This window comes from Abramis brama (assembly GCF_963993115.1).
Source record: "Abramis brama genome assembly, chromosome: 1".
NCBI classification, from domain to species: Eukaryota; Metazoa; Chordata; class Actinopteri; order Cypriniformes; family Leuciscidae; genus Abramis; species Abramis brama.
In genome coordinates, this window is record NC_139963.1 from 57051639 (window position 1) to 57078364 (window position 26726).

A 26726-nucleotide genomic window follows, 5' to 3' on the forward strand; every position below is an offset into this window, starting at 1 on the left:
AAAAGTAGGACTGTACAAATAATCAGATATAGATACAGACTAGTGACTGTGAATATTAAAGCTCAAACAGACTTCTAATTAAATATGAAGTCTGTATGTTCTGCCGTGTGTGTGTGTGTGTAAGAGCGCTGCAGTTTCTTCTAAAGAAACTAAAAATCTAAATTATATTTACTCTCCCCAAATTGTGCAAGCCGTAAATACCTGACATCTGAAAGACACAATGCAGAGTATATGGAAGACATTCAGGATCACAGGCTGATCTGGATAGAGAATCACCTTTCACAGCCTTTCCTTAAAGTGCAAATTGCAGGTTAACCACCACAACCAATTAATGTGTAAATTAAAGTACTCTACTGTATGTGTACAGTATATTTAAACATTTCTGTCTTAAAATGCGTTAAAATATCGCATGGCGGCCTGCTGGCCCAAAGTTGCAAGGGTGATTTTGCGGCTCACAGGCACCAGGGGGGTGCGAGACGACCACCATTCAACCCGAAATCAGTAATATAAAGCTCCAAAGCTGTTCGGTTAAGGTAAAAAAGTTACTTACACTTTTTTACCCAGTGTAACAAAATCCTGTAACTTACACCCAGATAACAAAATCCCATCAATCATCCAACACCTTGGTTCTCTGAGCTCAACTGTCCAGTCGAGTCTCAGAAATCTTGGCGTTTGGTTTGACCAGTCAATGTCTTTGGACTACCATTCTAGACTTCTGGTCAGAAATTGGCGCATGCGTCGCGACTGAGTGCGTTGTTGTGTTTCGAGCTCCGTCGAATTAATTCATAAACCTTGATTTCCTTCTTTACACTCTTTTACAAACGAATATCTTTCATTTTTATAGCGTGTGAACATATCTGGAATACTATTCTCTTTAAAAAACAATCGGATCGCTTTGATATCACTACTTATATCCAATCTTCCGCTACTAGCCTTAGCCCGCTAGCATAGCACGCGTGGTCGCGCCTATCTACACACGTATCACTGAAAGCTATAATTCGCCATTGTAGCACATATCTGCTATAATGGCGAATATGACGGATGTGTGTCTAACGTTACCTTTGAGTGCAGGTGAGGAGACCCTCGAGCTACATGCTGTGCAGTTAGAGCTTGAGTCGGTGGAGAGACAGATCCGCGACCTACTAGAGAGGAAGGCCGAGCTGCGAGATCGGCAATCCGCGCTTGAAACATCACGCGCTGATGCTCACAAGTCAGTGGTTAGTAACCTTTTGACTCCGACCTCGTCTACTCCGTGTGTTTCTCTGCACAGGACCCGAGCACCCAGGACGCGATCATCCCTGGTTTCGTTCACTCCGGCACCGACACAACACGATGGACCCTGGGTGTTTCCACAGCGGAAGACGCGAGCCAGGACCAGAGCTAGGACCTCTCCGCCCCTCCCGGCCTTCGAGATCTCCACCCGGAACCGCTTCTCTCCTCTACGCGAGACGGAACGCGACGCTGTGATCATCGGCAGTTCCATCGTCCGGCATGTCCACGCTACCTCAGGTAGAGGTAAGGTGCGCACTCACTGCTTTCCTGGTGCTCGTGTTCTTGATGTCGCTGCGCAGGTTCCCGAGATTCTGAACAGTGACAAGCGCGTCGGAGCTGTCGTGTTGCACGCGGGAACGAACGACATCAGGTTGCGGCAGACGGAGGTTTTGAAGAAGGACTACAGGAGCCTGATCGAGACGGTACGCAGCACATCGCCTGAAACAACGATCATCGTGTCTGGACCGCTTCCCACGTACCGACTAGGACAAGAAAGGTTCAGTAGACTATTTGCTCTAAATGAATGGTTAATGTCATGGTGTAATGAACAGAGACTTCTCTTTGTAAATAATTGGAATTTGTTTTGGGAGCGACCTAGGCTCTTCCGTGCTGATGGCCTTCACCCCAGCAGAATCGGAGCGGCTCTTCTGTCGGACAACATCTCCAAGACGTTACACACCATATGACTAGTAAGTCAAAGTCCAAATCACACTCTTTGCTGTCCAAACTTAATTGATATAAGTACCAATGTAGAACATTATATTGAAACTGTGTCTATTCCTCGTTTAGTGAGGTCAAACTTTAAATCTACTGTAGGATCCAGGAAAAATCTAATTGTGATTAAACCAGAAAATCTCAATATTAGTGAACAAAAACAATTTATAAAGCTAGGTCTTCTTAACATTAGATCGCTCACACCTAAGGCGGTTATTGTAAATGAAATGGTCACAGATAATAGTTTCGATGTACTTTGCCTTACTGAAACCTGGCTTAAACCTAATGATTATTTCGGTCTTAATGAGTCTACTCCTCCAGGATACTGTTATAAGCACGAGCCCCGTCTGATTGGTTGTGGCGGCGGTGTTGCGACAATCTATAGAGATATTCTTAATGTTACTCAGAAAACAGGTCACAGGTTTAATTCGTTTGAAGTAATTGTGCTAAATGTTACTCTCTTAGATGTAAGAAAGAAATCCCTATTATCTCTAGCCTTGGCTACCGTATATAGACCTCCAGGGCCCTATGCTGATTTCCTAAAAGAGTTTGCAGATTTTCTCTCAGATCTATTGGTCAATGTTGATAAAGCATTAATTGTCGGAGATTTTAACATACACGTAGATAACACAAATGATGCGTTAGGGGCTGCGTTTACAGTTTTATTAAACTCATTTGGGGTCAAGCAAAACGTCACTGGTCCCACTCATCGTCTTAATCATACGCTGGATTTAATTATATCATATGGAACCAATCCAACCGATATAGATATTATACCACAAAGTGATGAAGTCACTGATCATTACATGGTCACTTGCATACTGCGTACTGCTGAAATTTGTCACGTTGCGCCGCGTTATCGACCAGGCAGAACAATCCTTCCAACTACTATAGATAGATTCTCAAATAGCTTACCTGATCTAACTCAGCTGCTCAGTGAACCCAAACAAACAGATGAACTAGAGGAAATGACTAGCACTATGAGCACCATTTTCTCTAGTACATTAAACATGGTTGCACCAATTAGATTAAGAAAGGTTAGAGAGAAAACTAAAGCACCATGGTATAACAATACTACGCATGTTATCAAGAGAGAAACTCGTAATTTAGAGCGTAAATGGAAACAAACTAATTTAGAGGTCTTTAGAATCGCGTGGAAAGGCAGTATGTCACGTTATAAAAAGGCACTAAAAGCAGCCAGGGCTGAGCATCTCCGCAAACTAATAGAAAATAACCAAAATAATCCAAGGTTTTTATTTAACTCCGTGGCTAGACTAACAAATAAACAGACGTCACCTGAACAAAATATTCCGTTACAGTTTAGTAGTAATGATTTCATGAATTTCTTCACTGAGAAAATAGAAAGCATCAGAACCACAATTGTAAATGTACAATCCTTAATGGTGTCTTATGATTCAGCCTCAATTATCGCTCCTCAAGAAAAACTACAGCACTTTACAACTATAGGACAGGAAGAGCTAAATAAACTTATCATTGCATCTAAACCAACAACATGTTTATTAGATCCTATACCAACTAAACTACTGAAGGAAGTGTTACCTGTAGTGGAAGAGCCTCTTCTCAATATTATTAACTCGTCTTTATCTTTAGGTCATGTTCCAAGAATATTCAAGCTGGCAGTTATAAAACCTCTTATTAAGAAACCACAATTAGATCATAATAATCTAGCAAATTACAGACCCATTTCAAATCTACCTTTTATGTCTAAAATACTAGAAAAAGTTGTGTCCACTCAATTGTGCTCTTTCTTGCAAGAAAATGACATCTATGAAAAGTTTCAGTCAGGATTCAGGCCGCATCATAGCACTGAAACTGCGCTCGTTAAAATTACAAATGATTTACTTCTAGCTTCTGACCAAGGCTGTATCTCAATACTAGTTTTACTTGATCTTAGTGCTGCGTTCGATACTATAGATCACACAATACTATTAGATCGACTACAAAACTACACTGGTGTTCATGGACAAGCATTAAGCTGGTTTAGATCGTACTTATCAGACCGTTACTATTTTGTCTGTTTAAATGGGGAAAAATCGAAGATAACTCCAGTAAACTATGGAGTGCCGCAAGGATCTGTGTTAGGCCCTCTGCTATTCTCAATATATATGTTGCCGCTTGGAAATATTATAAGAAAACATGGAATTAATTTCCACTGTTATGCTGATGACACTCAATTATATATTTCATCACGACCAGATGAAAACAATAAATTATCTAAATTGACAGAGTGTGTTAATGATATAAAATACTGGATGACGTGTAATTTTCTGCTATTAAATTCAGATAAAACGGAGGTATTACTTATTGGTCAAAAAAACTGCCCACAAAACCTCTTACAATACAACTTTACTTTAGAAGGATCTCCTGTTACTTTATCCACTACAGTAAAAGACCTGGGTGTTATATTAGACCGCAACTTGTCTTTCGAAAATCATATTTCATATGTTACAAGAACAGCCTTTTTCCACCTTAGAAACATTGCTAAGCTACGTAACATGCTATCTGTTTCTGATGCAGAAAAGTTAGTTCATGCATTCATGACCTCGAGACTAGATTACTGTAATGCTTTATTAGCTGGTTGTCCTGCATCCTCAATAAACAAGCTACAGTTAGTCCAAAATGCAGCTGCTAGAGTTCTTACTAGATCGAGGAAATATGATCATATAACACCTATTCTATCATCTCTACATTGGCTACCTATAAAGTTCCGTATCAATTACAAAGTATTACTAATGACCTATAAAGCCCTAAATGGCTTAGCTCCTGGGTATTTAACGGAACTTCTATCACCCTATAATCCATCGCGCTCTTTAAGATCACAAAATTCGAGGCAACTGGTCATTCCTAGGATATCTAAGTCCACTAAAGGAGGGAGAGCATTTTCACATTTAGCTCCTAAACTGTGGAATGGCCTTCCTGAAATTGTTCGAGGCTCAGACTCGCTGTCCCAGTTTAAAACTAGATTGAAGACGCATTTCTTTAACCAAGCATTCACATAATATTTACCTTTTATACTACAGGTGAATCAGAATGAATGCATTATTGTTATGAACAGCAGCTACGCTAATTATTTTCCTTCTGCTTTTCTTTTGTTATCTCGGGACGCTAGTCCCGAGGTAAATACAGATTGTCAGCTCCAGTTTGTATCCAGCCTCCCATGGAAACTACAGATGCCCCAACACCCGTGCAGAGACGACTCGAAGCCTGTGAAGAGACGACTCGACGCTGGCGATATGTTTATGCCCTAAATTATTGCATGTTTAACTAACTGTATTTTTCTATGTACATTTCTATGTCTTTTTCTATGTACAATTATGCCCTAAATTAATGCATGTTTAACTAACTATTTTTTTTATATGTACATTTCTGAAATGCACTTTCTGTAAAGCTGCTTTGAAACAATATGTATTGTGAAAAGCGCTATATAAATAAATTTGAATTGAAATTTTGAATTGAAAATTGTTTTTATCATCTAAGAAATATTGCTAAATTGAGGTCAATTTTATCGGACTCTGATCTTGAGATGGTTATCCATGCTTTTATTTCGTCACGTTTAGATTATTGTAACTCTCTTTTTACTTATTTCAACAAATCTGCTTTACACCATCTTCAAATGGTTCAAAATGCCGTGGCAAGGCTTTTAACAGGATCTAGCAGAAGGACACACATCACACCCATTTTATCCTCCCTACACTGGCTACCCATCAAATTTCGAATTGATTTTAAAATATTAGTCTTAACTTTTAGAGCTTTAAATGGTCAGTCCCCACAATACATTGCTGATTTGTTGCTCCCCTACTCCCCAGGCCGTGCCCTTCGATCCTCAGGCCAGAGTCTTTTATTGGTCCCAAAACTCGCTATAAAACCCAGGGTGACCGGTCCTTTCAGGTTGTAGCCCCCAGACTGTGGAATGCCCTGCCCCTGTCCCTCTGTGTGGCCGACTCTGTCGATTCTTTTAAAAAGCAACTAAAGACACTGTTATTTCAACAAGCTTTTAGTTGACTAGCCTTTATTGCCTTTTAATTTAAATTGTATAATCGTAAGTTTTATTTTGATTGATTGCACTTTGTAAAGCCCTTTGTGATTGTATCTGTGAAAAGCGCTCTATAAATAAACTTTACTTACTTACTTAGTTCACCTTTAATGTTACATATGGATTTTTATTGTAAGTGTTATTTCATATAAATCCAAACAGTCATGTTTAAAGATGGCCAACTTTAAATATCTACAACGCCAGAACATTGAAATGACATAAAAATTACATGTATAGTCTCACACTTTTGCATCTATTTTATAAACACTTGATGATAATCTAATCAAAATAACAAAATACTGTATGTATTAAAGTGATGAGGAAAAAATAACCGAAATCTAATGCTTTTCTGATTTGTTTATATGTTTCTGTCGGCTGTATGAACATATCAGTCTCTCTATCTTACGTCTCTAGCTTTAAATATGCAACGTATCTGCATATTTAATGCACAAAAGTGACCAACTGGATATAAACTAATGCAAATAGAGGTAACAATTGTGACATTAAACATTCGGGTCGGACTTACGTTTATTTTTGTCAGTGTTTTAACTGCTTGAGGTACTACTAATGTTAGCGTCCTCTCAGCCTTGAAGGCAAACAAACATACTGTTGTGCTGTTCTTTCTCTACTAATGCAGCATTTAGTCAACAAATTAATCACTTTTATAATGATATGACAACATGTACTGTATACCTTTAAGCTGTTGATGCTTTAAACGCGCATATGATGTCAGCGCTCTCCGTGCAGCGTGTGCTCTCAGTGCAGCACGCAGAATCACGCGTCGAAATAAACAACATGAGGCTTCAGTGATAGTTTTTATTACACCTCTAGAGACCGCTCTTGTACTGCATGATGCCAGCAGACCCTTCTCAGCTCTCTCTTACTGTGTAATGAATGACAGCGTGCGCTTCTCAGCCGCTCCAGCAACGGACGCAACCAGAAAAAACTATCAGTATTTATTTGTGCCGATAACGATAGTTCCACCAATCAACTATCGGTGCCGATTAATCGGCAAAACCGATGAATTGGTCGTCCTCTAACTAAAACTATCACACAACATCATACCTGCCAACCTTGAAATTATTTTTTGCGTACCGACGGGGGGGGGGGGGGGGGGGTGGACGACGACGGCGACGACGACACACATGCATTATATTGCATTGCATAAAATGTGTGCTGGTCAACTAGTCTAAAATTAAGAAACCACTATAAAACTGTAAAACAAAAAAAAGATAGGCTACTTAATTTATTATTCCAATATCCAAATATGATACTAAATAACACAGGGAAAAGGGCTTCTATTTGTGACGTGCTGTCTTTGCATTTGAACATTGCGCATTTTAAACAGGACACGCATTAGCTGAATAAATGTTAGCCAAAACATTATAGAAAACAGTTGACAATAAATAGACAGGAGTCCAATAATAGCATAACGAATCACTTATTCTAAAAAGAATATCAAGTATACCGGTAAGTTAGATACTTGAATACTTAAATCCGACATATAAGGGCTGTTAACAGTAAAACGTTCGTCATTTAACGAATTTTAAAAACAAGGATGGATAATACAAAATGCTTTCTGGCATTTTCACAGAAAAAAACAAAAAACAAAAACAAGCAAGAACAAAATTTAAACTTAGCCCGTCAAATTTAATTTTACAATTATCTTCTCTCTGTGCGCGCGTCCGTGTTTGTGAGAGAGCTCGCGCAGCACTGATACAACGGTACTTTTTAATCCATAACTAACACGCTAGTTTTCATACAAAATAAATATGCAACATAATTAGGTACTTTAGTTATTATTAACACAATAACGTAGCACATGAAGGCTACGTTTCTTAGCACTGAGAATTAATTAATAAACGCCTGTTTCTCCAGACTCGCGCTTATCCGTAATCCACAAATGATCACATCACTTTCATAATCACGAAGCCATAGCGATTTCAAGTTTATTAAGATTTATTGTTCAGTATTTCTTGAGCATTTTATTATTTGCGTGGCTGAATGATGTCTTCCTCTTTTTCTGAGTGACCATGAAGAACGGAGTATCTTAGTAAGATAATCCATGCGATCCGTGTGATCATCGAATCCATAGGATTAGGTTAACTCAGTACAATATTTCAACTTTCCATATCGAGCCCAGCCCAGCCCGTTTACCTTCAGGAGTCAGATGTACAGTGACTACTGTAACGTTACTGTCCTCGCTTATGAAATCAGTCAGACTGCGGGCCGCGGGAGTAGAAGAAGGCGGATCGAGCGGGATTCTTTATTGGTGTCGATTTTCAGTCTCTTTTTAATGATAGGCCTTACGCATCTGTCAATCATCCCCGCTTGCTATTTGGGGAATGAATCCAGCGCTATGATTGGTCGAACTCTTCTTCTTTTGCTGTTGCTTGATTTGAGGACTGCGCGTGCAGAGGCGTCACCAGGTTTTTGCGTAGTTTAGACTAACAAATCGTACCAGCGTACTTTGATGTCAAAATGCGTATCCGCTACGCAAAATGCGTACAGGTTGGCAGGTCTGCAACATACTCACAGTCGAGATAACTGAGTTGGTTGGCAATGCTACGCCACACATTGTCTTTCAAATCGTTGTCCTTGTAGTATGTGATTGGCTGAAGCCTTTTCTGTCGCCGCAAAAGTAAAAAAAATCGGCATTGAAGCGAAAAAAATAAAACTCGTTTTTTCGCCGCAGCACATTCACGTTCGGTGTGTAAGCACTCATTACACAAACAGCTGATCAAAAAAATAAAACCATTGCGCGAATTATTCATGCGTCAAAATTGCGTCCAGTGTGAAAGGGCCTTTAGTCACAGGCGCAGCAGTAAAATCTGCCCGCTTCGTAGCCACAAACCTCACCCAGGCACGAATCAGTCGTTTGTTCTTGGGGAACTTGTAGAGCCTCTTACATTTTTGATGTATTCGTACATCCCACACAAACACAATAGTAAACCATTTTTACAGGTCTCCAATATAACTGTACAGTCCTACTTGTCGTTAGACTAACAGTAACTCTCAAAAACATGGTTTGTGAAACCAAATATTAAACGGAGCTAAAATTATACTTGATTTGATGCTGACAATCAATATGAAAGTTTCTCAAACGTCCCTCTACTAAACATTTGTTGAAAATCTGTACAATTTCATAGTTTAACTGTTTACCTAAATATGATGAAGTGCTTGAATGTTTCTAACATGAATGTTCTTCAGCATCATGAATGAATGTAGAATAAACACAAACCTCTTTGTTCTTCAGGATCTTCAGTGTGTTTCATTCTGCAGATTTTAGCTCTTCCTGATGCTCTGATGCTCATCTTCACTTGTAGCTGATGGGAATGTACAGTATTTATTGGGGAATTACTGTGGGAGAAGCTTCATGTACTGTAGGAGGGGCTTCACTGATGATGTAATTGCTGTGGGAGGAGCTGATCTGCCAAAATAAATAAAAAATCAGACTCAGAGTTTGTTTCAATAGGGTCAAGGACCAGATGTTTCATTTTAGTGTCAGATTGATATTAAATTTACAAAAGTGATTTTATATACATAGAAAACAGATTAAATGCAAGTGTAATGTATACAATGTAATGTATATGTTCAAATTACTTTTGTGGAGACAAAATGTCAGAATTTAGTTGAAATAATGTTGAATCATCATTCAGTATAACATCTGTATGTAAAAATTAAACAACATATTTATTCAGACTTTTTCTGAAGAGACCATACTAAATTTCATTATTTTTAAATGATTAAAAGCTTCTTGCTGACAAATAAGTGGTTTGAAGAATATTGGGATAAGCTCGTGGGAGAAGGATAAGTATAAAGACTTAAAATGAAAATTAATGAGTATTTTGGGGCTGCACTATGATCCTAAAATAGTGTTTGAATATGTCATCAAGTGATTCTTGTTCTAAATATGACTGAAAAAAATAAAACATAAATAAATATATACAGTGCTCGCAAAATTTCAAAATCGCTGGTAGCCCTTCGGGCAGGCACTCTTCAGATTTTGCAAGCCCAAATAAAAAGAACATTTTTAATGTAGAAAATTGGTTAGGAGTCAAAACATGAATCAAAAACTTTTTCAAAACACAAATATCAACAATTGGATATAAAATAATCAAATACAATTATGCATCTGGTAATAATAACTGAACTGATATTTGTGTGACCAGTATGGAACATGAATCAGTCTGTGTCGGTGGCTCAGCCCCCAATGAGGGTAGGCTATGATTAAAAAAAAAGGTAACACTTTAGTTTAGGGTCTAATGCTCACTATTAATAGTTTCATTAACATGCAGATGGCAGGGTTTATCATCACTGAGGTCCCGAATGTGAGGTAGGCTAGTTAGGGGGGTTCGGAGGCTCCCCCGAGAAAAAATGTATTTCTCTGATCTACACGTGTGCATTTTAAGATGTTTTGGAGGCCAAAAAAACTGGATAACAATAGCTTTAAAACCATGTCATCCGACAGTAGATTATTTGTCAATACCTGCTCTCAATTCTTATCCATCACTCTTTCTTTTTCTCTCATCTTGCCCTGTCTCTTCCCCTCCTAAAGCTAAACTTTTTACATTTACTAAAGGCTACAAATTGTGTTATATTAATTCTCAACATGTACACATTCATTATTCATTTTATGCCTAACATGATGAAAACGGCTTTGTTAATGTTTCTTGTCCCCTCAGTGACAGTAAACTAATTAGCCTAAGTTACATTACATCGAGTCACGTTATAGGCCTATTTTCAGTTCAAAATGGCGAAATTCGACAAAAGTATATTTGTTTCAAACGAAATCGTTTGCCTGGTTATTTTTGTCATTCGTTTCACATTTATGACCTAAAAAACTGTCAAATGTGAAATGTTTAGTTTAGCTACTTACATGTTATCCGTTATCTCGCACTTGACTGCGTCAGTCGCTCTGCTCAAATTCGCGCTCAGCAACTTCTGTGAACATAAATCCCGCCTACTTTGTTTTGATTGGTCATCTCAAATATTCTGACATTGAAGCAGTGACGGTCATGAGCATAGATATCATATAAAGGCCTTTATATGATATCTATGGTCATGAGACTCGGATGAACACACACACACACACACACCTTGTGCTCTCTTTCTGACGTGCGCTCGACGCCGCTGCGGATTAAAGATGAAGAACGCGCTGAATCTGATTACAACACTGTTAGACCTTACCGGGTTTTTTTTACAGTAAAATACTGGCAACACTGTTGCCAGTAATTTACTGTTAATTGTGCAGTTCTTTACTGTAATCTACAGTATGTTACTGTAAAATGCACTAAAACTCGAGTTAACTAATTTCACTTGCAGAAACCTTAAATTGACCAACTGTCATTTAACTAGTTTCATTCATTCATCCAGTAACATGCATATGTCAGGGTTTTATAATCACTGAGGTCCCAAATGTGAGGTATTTAGGGGGGTTGGGGGGGCATGCTCCCCCGAGAATTGGCTACGTCAAACTTCAAGTTTTTAAAACCACTTCAAACTTTCAATTTAGGTTTTTTTTAGCTGCAAAAGGTCCCCCGCATAATCTACGCCCATGAGGTAAGCTAAAACATACCAAAATTGAATTTCAAAGTGAACTAACTTATCCCTTTAATTCTGTTCACAACGACAAAACATCAATAAGCATAATCACACAAAAATAACAATAAGGATTACACACCAATTCTCTTTATTCCAGCTCTTTCTGCTGGTTGTGTAAAGCTGTGGTGAGAGTGAGACAGTAATCATTTCCGTTTATTTACTAAAAACTGTGTGTTGTTTAAAGTTCATAGTAATTGTTCTGACTTCATGAAGCCTCATTGTTTAATGAAACATCAAACTGACTAGAACAAACACTTTGAAATGTATAAATGGTACTGGATATCAAGGGTGAAACTGTTAATAATATAGACAGACAGCAGTCTCACTCAATGTCAGTCATGTGTGGGTGAAATATAATTAGTTAGGTATTTAAAAGCTTTATTGAGAAAATTAAACATGGAGAGCTCAAAAGTAAATAACTAAAATAATGAACTGATTCAAGCAGAATCAGCAGAAAATAAAGGACAATAACAATGAGATGTTAATAAAATGCATGAAGACTTTAATCAATCATTTTATGAAGCAAATACAAACACAAAGTAAAAGTGAAGGAGAATGACACAGATCTCTCTCTTTACTGACTTATAAGAGCCAAAGCATCACAAGAGAAGAGGAGAAGAAAAAGAGTCCAGTTTCAAAGATACATGAAAGTATATCTTGCATTTCAAAGAGTAGAAGTGGAAGAGACACATTGGGCCCTATTTTAACGATCTGAAACGCAAGTGTCAAAGCGCAAAGCGCAAGTAACTTTGTGGGCGGGTCTTGGCGCTGTTGCTATTTTCCCGGCGGGATAAATGACTCTTGCGCCAGGCGCAAATCTAAAATGGGTTGGTCTGAAGAGCTTCATTATTCATAGGTGTGGTTTGGGCGTAACGTGAAATAAACCAATCGGAGCGTGATCTCACATTCCCTTTAAGAGCAGGCGCGCTTGTTCTAAAGCGGATTCCTATCATAACGGCGGATTTGCCAGGCGCGCGCCAGGAGATCTATCTATCGTAATAATGTATGATTTGCAAAAATGAAAACTGCTGCTTCTGTGTAGATGAGAGAATCAAAGTGCGCGTTTTGCACACGCTACATTGATTATGGCCAAGCATGCACCCTTAAAATAGCATATGAATAACATGCGCAACACGCCACTGACTTTAAACTATTTTTTCCTGGTTAGTGGCGCAAATGTTTTCTAAATCTGCAAAATAGCATGAAGGAACGTTTGCGCCGGAACACGCCTCCTTTTTTGCGCTGAACCGCCCAGGGAGCGCAAGTTCATTCCCTAGTTTAGCGACGTGCTTCTGTGGAGGGAAAAGCGCGCTTTGCGCGGGTGCAAAATAGGAATGATACATGCGTCGGTGTACAAAGTCAATTGCGCTGGGTGCAAGATAGGGCCCTAGATGTTCTGATGAAAAATGAAGAAGAAAAATTAATATCAGATTCATGTCTCTCTAAAAGTGTTATGGTCTCTTCTTCAGCTCCTGAACTTTGCCTTGAGATGTTTTTTTCCAGTGTGAATTTTCTGGCACTCTTTCAGTTCATCTTCTGTAGTAAAGGACTTCTGCACTGAAACACACACCGCCGTGTCTTTTCTGCTGTAATATTACTAATGAATATTTTCCTTTGTGTGAATCTTCAGGCGTTTCTTCAGGACTGAAGCTCAATGAAACTGTTTACCACACTGATCACAGTTAAATGGTCTTTCTTCAGAATGAGAAGCAGAAGTGATTTCAGAGAGAAAGCCTGAGTCACTTCTTCCTAGTGTGAACTCTCTTGTGAATCTTCAGACTTGATTTACAGACAGACTTTTTTGGCTTCTGTTTTTCCTTTCTTGTTCACGTCCATCAGATCTAAAAGAAACATTAAATCATGTGAGATTTCAAATGAGAGACAAATGTGAAATGAAAAGTGAAGCTCAAAGTCAAGATCACTGATGACTTCAATAGTCATTTTAATCTCATCAAATCTGGTCAACAACTGCTGTGAACGATTATGATCTATTTTAATGTCATGAAGATGATTTGTGTTATAAATCACTAGTTTGGTCATGAAACTTTAGATGACACAGGCATTACGTGATCTGTAAGAAATCACATAGTTTCCTACATGACACAAGCTGATTGGCCTCTAAGCTATGCAAAAATGTGCAACAACTTGTTGACAGATGGCCCTTTCACAATCAACGTAAAACAAATATTTGTTGGACTGAAGGAAAAGCAAATCAGTCGTCGTAAAAATATCTGCCAAAGCAATAAATGTAAATGTCTTGTAAATGTAAGAAAAAACTTTCAAGGGACTATTTTACACAATGGAATATTTTACACAATTGAATAATCATGGATTACTTGCGTAGTTCAAAGTGTTCATGAAATGCTAATATTTCATTTAAAGTAATTTTAATCTTTAATGTTGGTTTCACTAGTGCCACCAAATCTTCTTAAATGTGTATTTTGCAGCAGCTCAAAGTTTATATCTTATTAGTCAGCACTTTTCTTTAAAGACCAAAGAAAATAGAAGAAATTTTCTCTGAAGAAAAAAAGCATTGCTTCATTAGTGGGTGAATATTCAAAATGTGTTTAGTGTGAAAAGGCTTTCAGACTTCCCAGTTCACCTGCACTTTAGGCTTTTCCTCGGTCAAATGTCAAAATAATTAATCAAATATGTAATTAAAGGGGTCCCATTATGCCCTTTTATCAAGTCTTGATTTTGTTTTTGGGTATATTAGAATATGCTTTCATGCTTGATTGCTCAAAAAAACACATTATTTTTCACATATTTTACATTATTACAGCTCCTCTGTCCTTAGTCTGGTTGAATGCTTCAACCAGTATTTCCTTCCAAAATATGAAATGTGCTGTGATTGGTTAGCAGGCCCAGTGTGTTATGATTGGCAGCGCTTAGCACGTGTTCGTAAAATGTCCCACCCCTTACCATAACCGTTCTTAGTTCTAGTACTTAGATGTAAATATTATGGATGGCATCAATTTCAAACCAATTCCAGTCTGATTCAGACTTAAGAATGTTAACGAACAAGATGTTATGTGACCGTAATTTCTTATACATTTTAGATACAATGATTATACAAACGATTAAATGGTTTATAATCTAATATATGTCGGAAAACTATGGTAATACAAACAGTAATCGATCACAACTATTCCCTGAATAGAATGGAAGCTTATGTGAAAACGTGATTTTTTAACAAACCACTATACCTCTGGCAGAATGAGCTCTCAGCCCCTCCGGAAGAGTCCCATGCCATTATAACCTAATCTAATAGCTTCCACTACCCAGTGAAATAGGTTTACCCTTATGAGAATCAGAAACAACTAACTGATATATTTTTTCTTTGTATTTTAATTCTGTTTGCGTAGTGACATAGTGAAGCCGCTTGCAATTTTTTAAACATTTTTTTAATATATATATATATTATTATATTGTGGCCAGCATAAGGCACACCTGTGCAATAATTATGCCGTCTAATCAGCATCTTGAAATGCCACACCTGTGAGGTGGATGGATTATCTCTGCAAAGGAGAAGTGCTCACTAACACAGATTTAGACAGATTTGTTTACACTATTTGAGAGAAATAGGCCTTTAGTGTACATAGAAAAAGTCTTAGATCTTTGAGTTCAGCTCAAACAAAAGTGTTGCATTTATAATTTTGTTCAGTATATGTAAGTTTATGTTTTCCTCTAATGATGTAATGAGGTGATCTGAACCTATTATGTAAGTGTGTTTTAGTTAGACAGTAGTCAGGTGGCCAGTTGGGGAAAGGGACATAGTTTTGAAACCGTGGAGGCGATTAGATCGGTCTCTGATTTCCTTTACTTGTTTTCCGAATTTAAGATTGTTTTCAAAATAAATAAAGTTTATGGAACACACGTCAGCTGTATTTCATAAACGAAAAGAGGGTCACTACATAGCACATAAAGATAAACTAGTTACCGTGATTTCAGACCACTGTGATGTGGTTTCTCCACTGCATGGATCATCATGTGCAGCTTCAGGTGACTTTTAAAAGAGAAACTCTTTCCACACTGATCACACGTGTGCGGCTTCTCTCTGCTGTGGATCCTCGCAGGTTTTTCTCTAGTGTGAATTCTCTGGTGCCGTTTTAAAAAGCTCACTGAAATAAAAGACTCCCCACACTCAAAGCACACATGATCTCTTACACCAGTGTGAATTTTCTCATGTCTATGTAAATATGACAGCAGTGAAAAACTCTTTCCACACACAGAACATGAATGTGGCTTCTCCTTCGTATGAACCGTCAGGTGTGTCTTCAGGGCTAATGCCCACATAAACGTTTTCCCACACTGATCACATGTGAACAGCTTCTCTCCGGTGTGGATATTCCTGTGCCCTTTAAGATGTGCCAATTGTGTGAAACTCTTCCCGCACTGATCACAAGTGAACGGTCTTTCTCCAGTGTGGATCCTCATGTGAACTTTAAGATATTTTCTGTGTGAGAAACTCTTCCCACACTGAGTGCATGTAAACGGTTTCTCTCCAGTACGAACTCTCATGTGAACCTCTAGTTGTTGTTTGCTTAAGAATCTCTTTTCACAGCAATTACAAGTGAACGGCTTCTCTCCAGTGTGTCTCCTCATGTGAACATTAAGACATTCTCTGTTTTGAAACCTATTCCCACACTGATCACATGTGAACGGCTTCTCTCCAGTATGAACTCTCATGTGTTTCTTAAGTAGAGATGATCGCAAGAAACTCTTCTCGCATTGATGGCATGCATGTGGCTTCTCTCCAGTGTGATCACTCATGTGAAACTGAAGACTTTGTTTGTATGCAAAGCTCTTCCCGCATTGATCACATGAGAACGGCTTCTCTCCGGTGTGAACTCTCATGTGAATGTCAAGATTATTTTTGCGAGCGAAACTCTTTCCACATTGATCACATGAGAACGGCTTCTCTCCAGTGTGGATTCTCATGTGACATTCTAGACTATGCTTGGTTGTGTAAATCTTTCTACATTGACTGCAGGTGAAAGATTTCTTGGCACTTCTTTTCTTTAAAAATGTATTTTTAGTCTTTGAGCGACTCAAAGGTTTTTCTCCAGGTTTGACATGATGTTCCTCCTTCACTTCACTCAGTTCTTCTCTCTCCTCCTTCACTTCACTCAGTTCTTCTCTCTCCTCCTTCACTTCACTCAGTTCTTCACTCTCCTCCTTCACTTCACTCAGTTCTTCTCTCTCCTCCTTCACTTCACTCAGTTCTTCTCTCTCCTCCTCCACTTCACTCAGTTCTTCACTCTCCTCCTTCACTTCACTCAGTTCTTCTCTCTCCTCCTTCACTTCACTCAGTTCTTCACTCTCCTCCTTCACTTCACTCAGTTCTTCACTCTCCTCCTTCACTTCACTCAGTTCTTCTCTCTCCTCCTTCACTTCACTCAGTTCTTCTCTCTCCTCCTTCACTTCACTCAGTTCTTCACTCTTCTTCTTCACTTCAATCAGTTCTTCACTCTCCTCCTTCACTTCAATCAGGCCTGACATGAAAGGGGGAAAAAATCATCTTTGTTATAAAACATTATAGGCACATATCCCATGTTTCTGTAGTGAGAACTAAAATTTTATTTGAACAACGACACAATTACCTAATGTAATATTATCATTAAAGAATAGAGAATACTGCCATAAATATGGGACCAACTTATAGATTGCCATTTAATTTATTTGACTAAACTTCTTAATATATTAAAGGCTGGTCAAACTAGACTTTTTCTTCCACTGACTTCCATTTATACGCATGTGAATGTAGGACACCTGCATTTGTATCAGGTGAAGACTCGTGGCCAAGATTGATGCATCAGTTAAATTAAAAGAACACCAACTCATTGCAGTCAGGTGGAGTAGATTGGTATTTATACATTTAGATGTATTATTATTTGTATGTTGAATTTATCTAAAAAAAAAGTGTGACATTAAATCACGACCTTTGCAGAAATTCCACATGCTCACAGTCAAGCGTGAACACAGCTTTCGCAAGTTTAAAACTAGTTTATCTTTATTTGCATTATCTGTGTACTACATGTTATTGTGTACTACATGAGTTCTCCTTTAATTTTCAATGGTCATATATGCGGCTGAAACAAGTAGCCTAGTGCATCCCAAAATTTTCAACATTAACATTTTAATATAACATAGTCATTACGGCTTGTAGGAAAAAAATGTTTTTTTTTTTTTTTTTAGGTGAGGGTATAGTGCACTATAGGCCCCTGTGCCGCAGCCTAGGCTTTTGTCCTTCATTACATTACTTTTACTTTTATACTTTAATTAGGTTTGAAACCAGTACTTTTACTTGAGTAAAAAGCTTGAGTTGATACTTCAACTTCTACAGGGATAATAAACCCTATTATCTATACTTCACTTGAGTAATGGATGTGAAAACTTTTGACACCTCTGTTCATGGGACTCTTATGATACAATATCACATAAATTAAACATAAACTGTTATTTCCTGTAGCCAGGTCTATATGTGTCGCGTGCCAAGTTGATGCTTCATCTGCAATACAGACTTGTTTACTCTTGCGCGTCACGTGACCAGACTATAATCGCAGCTTTGCGGTTAAAAAAAAAATCGCATTTCATCATATCGTGATATTATCGCAAATGCAATTAATCGTTCAGCCCTAGTTGACAGTATAATGATTGACCGGCATTGCCTTCATAGTGTACAACAGACAAATTAAATTAAGTAGAACTTTTTATAAGTTCGGTTGACTGTATTTTATTTTGATAATGACCAGGCTGCGATGTCAAAATTAGCGGTGCTAGAACTGACATATTGTGTGCGCACGTGGGACGCCGACGCTGTGGAAACAAATTAATAATCTTATTTATGGCCATACAGATAAGAGTACATCTTAAAAAACGGTAAAGTGTCTATTTTTTATTTGTGTATACATTAAAAATAACTACAAAAAGTCATGCCTTTTAAAAATAAAGAAAACAACAGGATGCGAGTTCTGCCGTCTCTGTCTCCTTTCTGGCGCACGTGTCCCAAAATCAACCAGAACACAGCGAATAGACTACATGACGCACAGACTTAAGAACTATATATATATATATATATATACAGTACCAGTCAAAAGTGTGGAAACATTACTATTTTTAATGTTTTTGAAAAAAGTCTCTTATGCTCATCAAGCCTGCAGTTAAAAAAAAAAAAAAAAAAAAAAAGTAATATTATGAAATATTATTACAATTTAAAATAATGGGTTTCTTTTTTAATATACTTTAAAATGTAATTTATTTTTGTGATGCAAAGCTGAATTTTCATCAGCAAGTACTCCAGTCTATGGTGTCTTATGATCCTTCAGAAATCATTCTAATATGCTGATTTATGATCAATGTTGGAAACAGTTGTGCTGCTTAATATTTTTTTTATAACCTAATATATTTTTTTCAGGATTATTTGATGAATAAAAAGTTAAAAAGAACTGTACTTATTTAGAATAGAAATCTTTTGTAACAATATACACTACCGTTCAAAAGTTTGGGAACAATAACTTTTTTTTTAAAAGAAATTAGTACTTTAATTCAACAAGGATGCGTTAAATTGATAAAAGGTGATGGTAACGATTTATATTGTTAGAAATGTTTTTATTTTGAATAAATGCTGTTTTTATGAATAAATGCTGTTAACGTTTTACTCATCAAATAATCCTGAAAAAAGTATTGCAAAAAAATATAACAATATGCAGTAATATTTCATGAAAACAACGTTACAGTCAGGCGAAATATGAAAGACAACATTTTGTTTAGTAGATTTGGGTACAGTTTTTACTGTAGAATATACTGCCACATCAAATAAGCTTTTGTTTAGCAATTTCTATATATAAAATAGCCTACTATTTTTGTCAAAAATAAAGTCATCAACTAAGATGTTAGCTGTTCCAATGTTGGCTATATTCAAAGTAATGAATACATAGATAAAATGTAGGCCTATAATCTTTTTTTTTACAAAGAAAGAGTACACTTGAAATATTGTTGAAATTGTAATTATTGTTGTTGTAACCTTTTTAACTTTGAAATATGTATGATAAAATGTATACTTTAGTTTTTACAAAGAAAGATTACACTTGAATTGTTGTTGTAATTGTAACCTTTTTAATAAAAAAATATATTTACAAGGTAGATGTAAACAAACTATTAAAAGGTAAATATAAGCCTTTTCTTTAAATAATTTTTATTGTGTTTTATTAGTGACAAATTTGGGGAGAGGATAAATATTCCAAAACTGAAAATACAGTATGAGAATTAACTGCACAATTACTAGACATGTTTTCCTTGGATATTATAGGCCAAATTGCAAGCACAATATGTGGAAAAATAAAAAAGAATTGAGATGCTTCTAACTGTTGCTCTTGCATTCTTGTGGCTCAGTGACTCACCTGAATGAATGGCTAATTAAGTATGCAGGCCCCATTGTCTCCTAAGGTGTGAACCACTAAATATGCATGATCTGTGACGCCCACTCCGCATATTGCCTTTCCAAACAGAAAGTGCTTTGCAAAATTCAAATCAATGTATTGTGTTATGTGAATGATTAGGCAGGGTGATTTTCACATCATTTTGAAGAAAAAACACTAGGCAATGACATCTATTAGACAAAAGTCTTATTGGCACATATTTAGTATGTGTTTTATGGCCTTATTTCAGAAACTTTAGTTTTTAGTTTTTTCAATAACCACGCATAAACATTATTCTCTCAAAAATGCAGACATGTACATTCTTGTTGCTCACATATTATGGTAGTCCTGTTTGTGCTAAATAGTGTGTAATTTTTTTTTGCCATTAATATGTTTATACGCAACTGAAAAAAGCACAAATGTCAGGGCATGTCAGAACATCTCAAGGACCCCAAAAACACCTCAGACCCCAGAGGGTTAAGCAGCACAACTGTTTCCATCATTGATAATAACTGAGTATCAAATCATCATATTAGAATGATTTCTGAAGGATCATAAGACACCAAAGACTGGAGTACTTGCTGATGAAAATTCAGCTTTGCATCACACAAATAAATTACATTTTAAAATATATTAAAAAAGAGAACCATTATTTTAAATTGTAATATTACTGTTTTTGTTTTTTTGTTTTTTTAACTGCAGGCTTGATGAGCATAAGAGACTTCTTTCAAAAACATTAAAAATAGTAATGTTTCCAAACTTTTCACTGGTACTGTATATATATATATATATATATAATCTATCTATAGAAACCTTTAAGTGTCTACTTTTTTTATTATTTGGCGTTAAATGCACTATATAAGTCACTTTTGAATAAATAGCATTTTTTCAGATGATAAAGAAAACACGACTTACAGTCTGGAGAAAACGGTAGGCTGTTATAAATTATTTCGCTGACCCCACTTTGAGAACCACTGCACTAGAGGATGCGTTCCTTCAATTCGAATGGGAACTTCTGTTATTTATGACATACAATACAACGGTAATACAACGTTCCTTACAAATCTGGTTTTGCTCAAGTTTCTCAAACCTCCCTGTACTCACCATTTGTTCCCATTTCATAGTTTAACTGTTTATCTAAAAGTGATGAAGTGCTTGAATGTTTCTAACATGAATGTTTTTCAGCATCATGAATGAATGAAGAATAAACACCAACCTCTTTGTTCTTCAGGATCTTCAGTGTGTTTCATTCTACAGGGTTCTGGATCACTCATGTTCTCACTGTCCTCTTTAATAAACTCAGTCTTTGCAGATTTCAGCTCTTCCTGATGCTCTGATGCTCGTCTTCACTTGTAGCTGATGGGAATTTACAGCATTTATTGGAGAATTGCAGTGGGAGGAGCTTCACTGATGATGTAATTGCAGTGGGAGGGGCTTCACTGGTGATGTGATTGCAGTGGGAGGAGCTAATCTGACAAAATAAAAAATAATATCAGTTCCTGAATATGTTTTTATACTAAATATCACATCTAAGCCTTTGTGTCTGTCTGAAGTAAAGTAACTGATGAATTTATGCATTTATAACTTATGCTATGGCTAACCAGAACACTCTCCTGCTTTTTCCATTACAATATCTCTATAACTAAAAAAGTATATAAAACATCATAATGTCTTCCAAATATTGACAAAGGTCAGAAAAAAAACAGAAAAAAAAAACAGTTGAAAGCATGGACACAGAAATAAATGAAGAGTTCAGATGCAAGATCTAGAATGATCATCTTTATCAAGCTTGTATATTTAAATTCAGTAATTTCACTTAGGCTAAATGGCAATGGAAATTACCTATTAATTGTCATTTAAGTGAACTTAAATAACTTAAATATATATAAAATTTATATTAATATAAATATAAAAATGATCATTCTAGAAGAAAATTTCAGATGGCACTTACAGGCTTTTGCATCTGAATTCTTCAAATGTATCTGTGAGCAACAAATAGGCTACAGTCTGCTGACACCAATGAAATGAGCTTTAAGTGTCAATTCACAGGCAATCTGAAGACATCAGCATAATAAATGAGGTGAAAACAGGAACTATTGTCATGAAATAAAGAGTGTTTTCAGCAGATCTGTTAATATTGATGAGCCTCAGACTATCAACACTCATTCAACAAGCCATTCAGGGTCATCAGCAGATCATCTCACTTTATTCTGAGTGTTTGCTGTTAGAAACACATTATTTGAGTCAGGATACTTGATAAAAGCCTGTAAAACTGCTCTATTGAAAGACAATACTGTTGGTTCTCACAACATGATAACGATAAAACATTAAAAAAAAAAAAAACAAAAAAAAACACTAATGGCATTCATCTTTAACCACCTCATCTAAATAAGTACAGCAGCATCATGTCAATATCTAAATATATATTTTGATTTTGTAGTAACTACATTTATTGCACTAATGTTATTAGATCAAAACCGACAATGGTCCTAAAAATTATAATCCTCATTAAAGGGACACTAAGTGGGATTTTCTCCCATCTAGTGGTGAAATTGTATTTTGCAATCAAATGAATAGTGCTCTCTAGCGCCTCGCTTTTTCAAATGTGTGTTGCATCTACGGTAGCCATTATGTACCAAAAAGCTATGACAGGATGTCCTCTAATAGCACTTCATCGAGTTTTCCTTCGGGTGAACTGGTTTGTTATAGAGGGTTTTCACGACGCGTCATCAATCCGGAAGTCGGCCATTTTGGAGGTACTGAACGTAAACAGTGCCACTGAACTGAACGGACTCGCAAATTTGGCTGATTATTGCTTCTGAAAAATGTTCAAGTTTTGGTCTGTACTCATCGGTCGCACCGAGAAAAAACATTTCTAGTTCTATAGACTGCCGAAAGTTAAAGAGAAGAGTGCAAAAAACTGATGAAAGATGGCGTTTGTGGTTGAGAGAGGCACAGCATCAGCCACATGTGTAAATGAAGCGTTAACTATGGCTAAAATTTTGACGTATAATAGTTAACTATGGGTACATACACACTAACAATCCGATTATCTTTTGTATCCGATTGGAATATGATCTAATATGATGTCCACACTCCACACTGCACTGTAAAAAATAATCCAGTGGCTTAGTAAATTTCACAAAAATAAAGAGCTAAATTAACTTAATAAAATCTTTTGAAATCATTTAAGTGATTTTTTGAGTAGATCAGGTTAAAAAAAATAATTAAAAATCCAACAGGTAATTTCTCTAAAATTTACATATATTATTTAAGTTTATTTAATGAAAATAAATAAGTATTTAACCAACTAATTATATTTGTAATATACCCTTAATATTTCTGGTGAATTCTAATAGAAATATTTGATAATTATTTACTTGTACTGATCTGTTTTAGAAACTAAAATTATTAAGTATTTCCTACCAATTTTCCTAAATAAAGTTCCATCTTAATAAACGACAGTTTAAATAAATTGAGTAAATTTCGCGGCTTAAGTGATCACGTGTGCAACTCCGCAGAAAACAAATGCAATCTGCTTTCCTCAGCAACGACGACTGACTAGCCACACTCCTCGCAACTCTGCTCTGGTAGCGAACGTAAGTCAGCTTATCCTACTTACGTTTGTTAACACTTTATTAAAAAGTTAATAGTTATTAAGCATTTCCTAACAATTGTCTTTTACGTCATCTTGAAAAGTTTAACAAGTTTCGCGGCTTACTCGAAGCCACCTGAAGGACTTATTTTTTACAGTCTAGCAGCTATGTGAAGGACGGCTTTTCTCAGCAACGACAAGGCCCGCACTCCTCGCATATCCTGGTATGTAATTTAGCCAGCTCTGTTTGTAATAGTTAATTCAGAAGTTAATTATTTAGGATTTCCTAACAATTGTTTTTTTATTTTGCATCATCTTGAAAAGTTTAACCAGTTTCGCGGCTTACTCGAAGCCACCTGAAGGACGGCTTTTCTCAGCAACGACAAGGCCCGCACTCCTCGCATATCCTGGTATGTAATTTAGCCAGCTCTGTTTGTAATACTTAATTCAAAAGTTAATTATTTAGGATTTCCTAACAATTGTTTTTGTAATTTGCATCATCTTGAAAAGTTTAACCAGTTTCGCGGCTTACTCGAAGCCACCTGAAGGACGGCTTTTCTCAGCAACGACAAGGCCCGCACTCCTCGCATATCCTGGTATGTAATTTAGCCAGCTCTGTTTGTAATAGTTAATTCAGAAGTTAATTATTTAGGATTTCCTAACAATTGTTTTTGTATTTTGCATCATCTTAAAAAGTTGAACAAGTTTCGCCGCTTAAGCAAGAGGCACCTTTCACTGAAGGACGGCTTTTCTCAGCAACGACGTGAACAGCATTCCTCGAATATCCTGTAAGTAACGTTAGTCAGCTTATAACTATGTATATTTGCAATGCTTTATTCAAAAGTTGATTAAACGTTGACCGTGTGTACGTGTACACATCAGTGTAGTTTTCTAAGTACTTGCGCAGCCATATGTAACGTTATGTTAGCTAACGTTAGTAAGTTAACTTGCCAGTTGTTGTTTTTTTGGAGTGGGTTAACGTTAGTACTATTTGTATCACCGTTTATTTCAACCGCCATTTGAAAGTCTAACGATTAGTGTAACCATGGTCCAGCAACTATAACTATACATGCACTGCAAAAAAAATCTTTTCTTAGTATTTTTGTCTTGTTTCCAGTCCAAATATCTAAATTCTTAAATCAATAAGTATTTACTAGAGAAGTAAAATGACAAAAGAAATTCTGTTTTGTTTTAAGATAAAAAGAAAGTAATTTAAGTAATTTTTGCTTAAAACAAGCAAAATTATCTGCCAATGGGGTAAGAAAAAAAATCTGAATAAGAATGGAAAACAAGAAAATAAATCTTAATTCAAATGGAAAACAAGATTATTTTGCTGACCCCATTGGCAGATAATTTTGCACACAACCATGTGGGGAACGGTTTTGTACAAATCCCGCAAGCGCGCTATTGGTTTTTCCTCGAGAGACATCATGGCTTGCAAACGAGCGAATGAAGCATGGCAGTTGCTCTATGTTTGGACGTACAAATGAACACACAAGGTTTTTTTTAGTTCCTCCATCCGAGCCTCTGAAGAACTAGTGGGTTATGTGAATTTCTTATGTGTAATTGTTCAAGTTCAGACAGATAATCTTTCTCTCAAAGTCGTTCAATACTGTTTATGCATCAGTAAATCAAGCCAGTGACTAAAATATACACATCGTTTCTCTTAGTAAGATGAAAATAATCTTATTTAAACTGATTAAAATATATACAGAAAGCGATCAAAGAACAATCCCTTTTCTAATTACCCAAGCTGTCAATCACACTGCGCCAAACACTTGCCAAAACACACTGGACACTTGCCAAAACTCGTTATGAAATCAATGACGCTGTTATGCTGCACAATGAAGCTCTTACTGTATTTACATCATGTTTGAATTGGTAAAAGCATTAGTGAGAGTGCAGAAACTTTGTCATCTGCTCAATGCTAGGTGGGAATCTCTAGGCACCTTTCGATTACGATTCAGAGGGTAACAATTATCAATTATTAACGATTAAAAAATAAAAATAAAATTTATACTTGGTACTTTTAAAGCAAAGTATTTATGATGACCCATAACGAACTTACTTCCAATTAGGGGTGGGACGGTATGAAAATTTAATATCACAATTATAGTGACCAAAAATATCGCAATTATCAATATTATCACGGTTATGTTAAAATGAGATGAAAGTGTTTAAAAAGAGTTGATGCTCACACTTAAGACATTTTAACAAGTTTTATATTTGAAAATCAACAAATAAAACAAGTAGCTCTATTCACTTTTAGAGCATTTCCTTCCTTGTAATGACGGTTGTCAATAGCAACGCATTATAACACCGCGCACATGCATTGTAACGGCCACCTAGTGTTAAGTAGTGTTCATGACATGAATGTGGATGTGCCTTTGAAATAACTTCTATGGCGTACGTTATTGTATGCATGCTGTTTTTATGTGAGCGCGCACGTACAGTGAGAGTGAGATTGATCACGCAAAGAGGAAGATGACCGCTCTACTGCTGACCGTTGTTTTATTATAATGGGTTTACTTTCACTTTGATTTGTCGCGTGTTTTAGAGTTTTTTTTCCCTTTTAAAGGGATAGTTCACTTTGAAATTAATTTGAAATGTTTTAGCTTACCTCAAGAGCATCCAAGATGTAGGTGTCTTTGTTTCCGCAGTAGTTTCAATTTTGATATTTTTAGGTCAAACCGTTCTTGTCTGTCAGTCATATAATGCAGGTCTATGGTCACTGTCTCAAACCCCAAGCACAGAGTACAAATTAAAACAATTCCCCATCGTCCAAATGAAACAATTCCCCATCATAAGTACACATTGATGGCCTAAGACACGAAACGAGCGGTTTGTGTGAGAAAACGAACAGAATTTATATCGTTTTTAGCTCTTGAAAACAGCACACGTCCAAATGGTCTGACGGCGCGGGCGGGTATAGATGTATACTTAGATGTCGCCTTGGCTACGGATTCGTTCCAATGAACTGCACTAGCGAAGGCGACATCTAGTGTGTACATCTATACCCGCATAGATATATACACTAGATGTCGCTTTGCTACGGTTTCGTTCTAAT

General features: G+C 36.6%; 2 protein-coding genes across 4 annotated transcripts in view; one reads left to right on the forward strand and one right to left on the reverse strand.

Moving 5' to 3' along the window:
* Positions 1–732: 732 nt before the first annotated feature.
* On the forward strand, positions 733–5389 carry LOC311075945 (uncharacterized protein). The gene is made up of 2 exons (XM_084103679.1): positions 733–1961; positions 5117–5389. The coding sequence occupies exon 1, from the start codon at positions 1026–1028 to the stop codon at positions 1956–1958; it is 933 nt and encodes a 310-aa protein (XP_083959805.1). The 5' UTR covers positions 733–1025; the 3' UTR covers positions 1959–1961; positions 5117–5389.
* A 6741-nt stretch (positions 5390–12130) lies between these two features.
* The window catches only part of LOC311074856 (uncharacterized protein), a 63623-nt gene continuing 49027 nt past the window's right edge, over positions 12131–26726 (reverse strand). The window contains exons 1-4 of one of the 3 annotated variants that reach the window (XM_084101783.1): positions 26280–26568; positions 21281–21530; positions 15585–17139; positions 12131–13485 (exon numbers count right to left, since the gene is read on the reverse strand). In XM_084101783.1, coding sequence (XP_083957909.1) covers positions 13419–13485; positions 15585–17139; positions 21281–21338 — 1680 coding nt within the window. In that variant the 5' untranslated portion in view covers positions 21339–21530; positions 26280–26568 and the 3' untranslated portion in view covers positions 12131–13418. Of the gene's footprint in view, positions 13486–15584; positions 17140–21280; positions 21536–26279; positions 26569–26726 lie in introns of those variants that run through there. The other 2 variants (XM_084101781.1, XM_084101782.1) reach the window with 2 other exon arrangements.

What these genes read in the sequence shown, in the direction of transcription:
- LOC311075945 (XM_084103679.1), top strand. Translation starts at nt 1,026, where the DNA reads ATGGCGAATATGACGGATGTGTGTCTAACGTTACCTTTGAGTGCAGGT.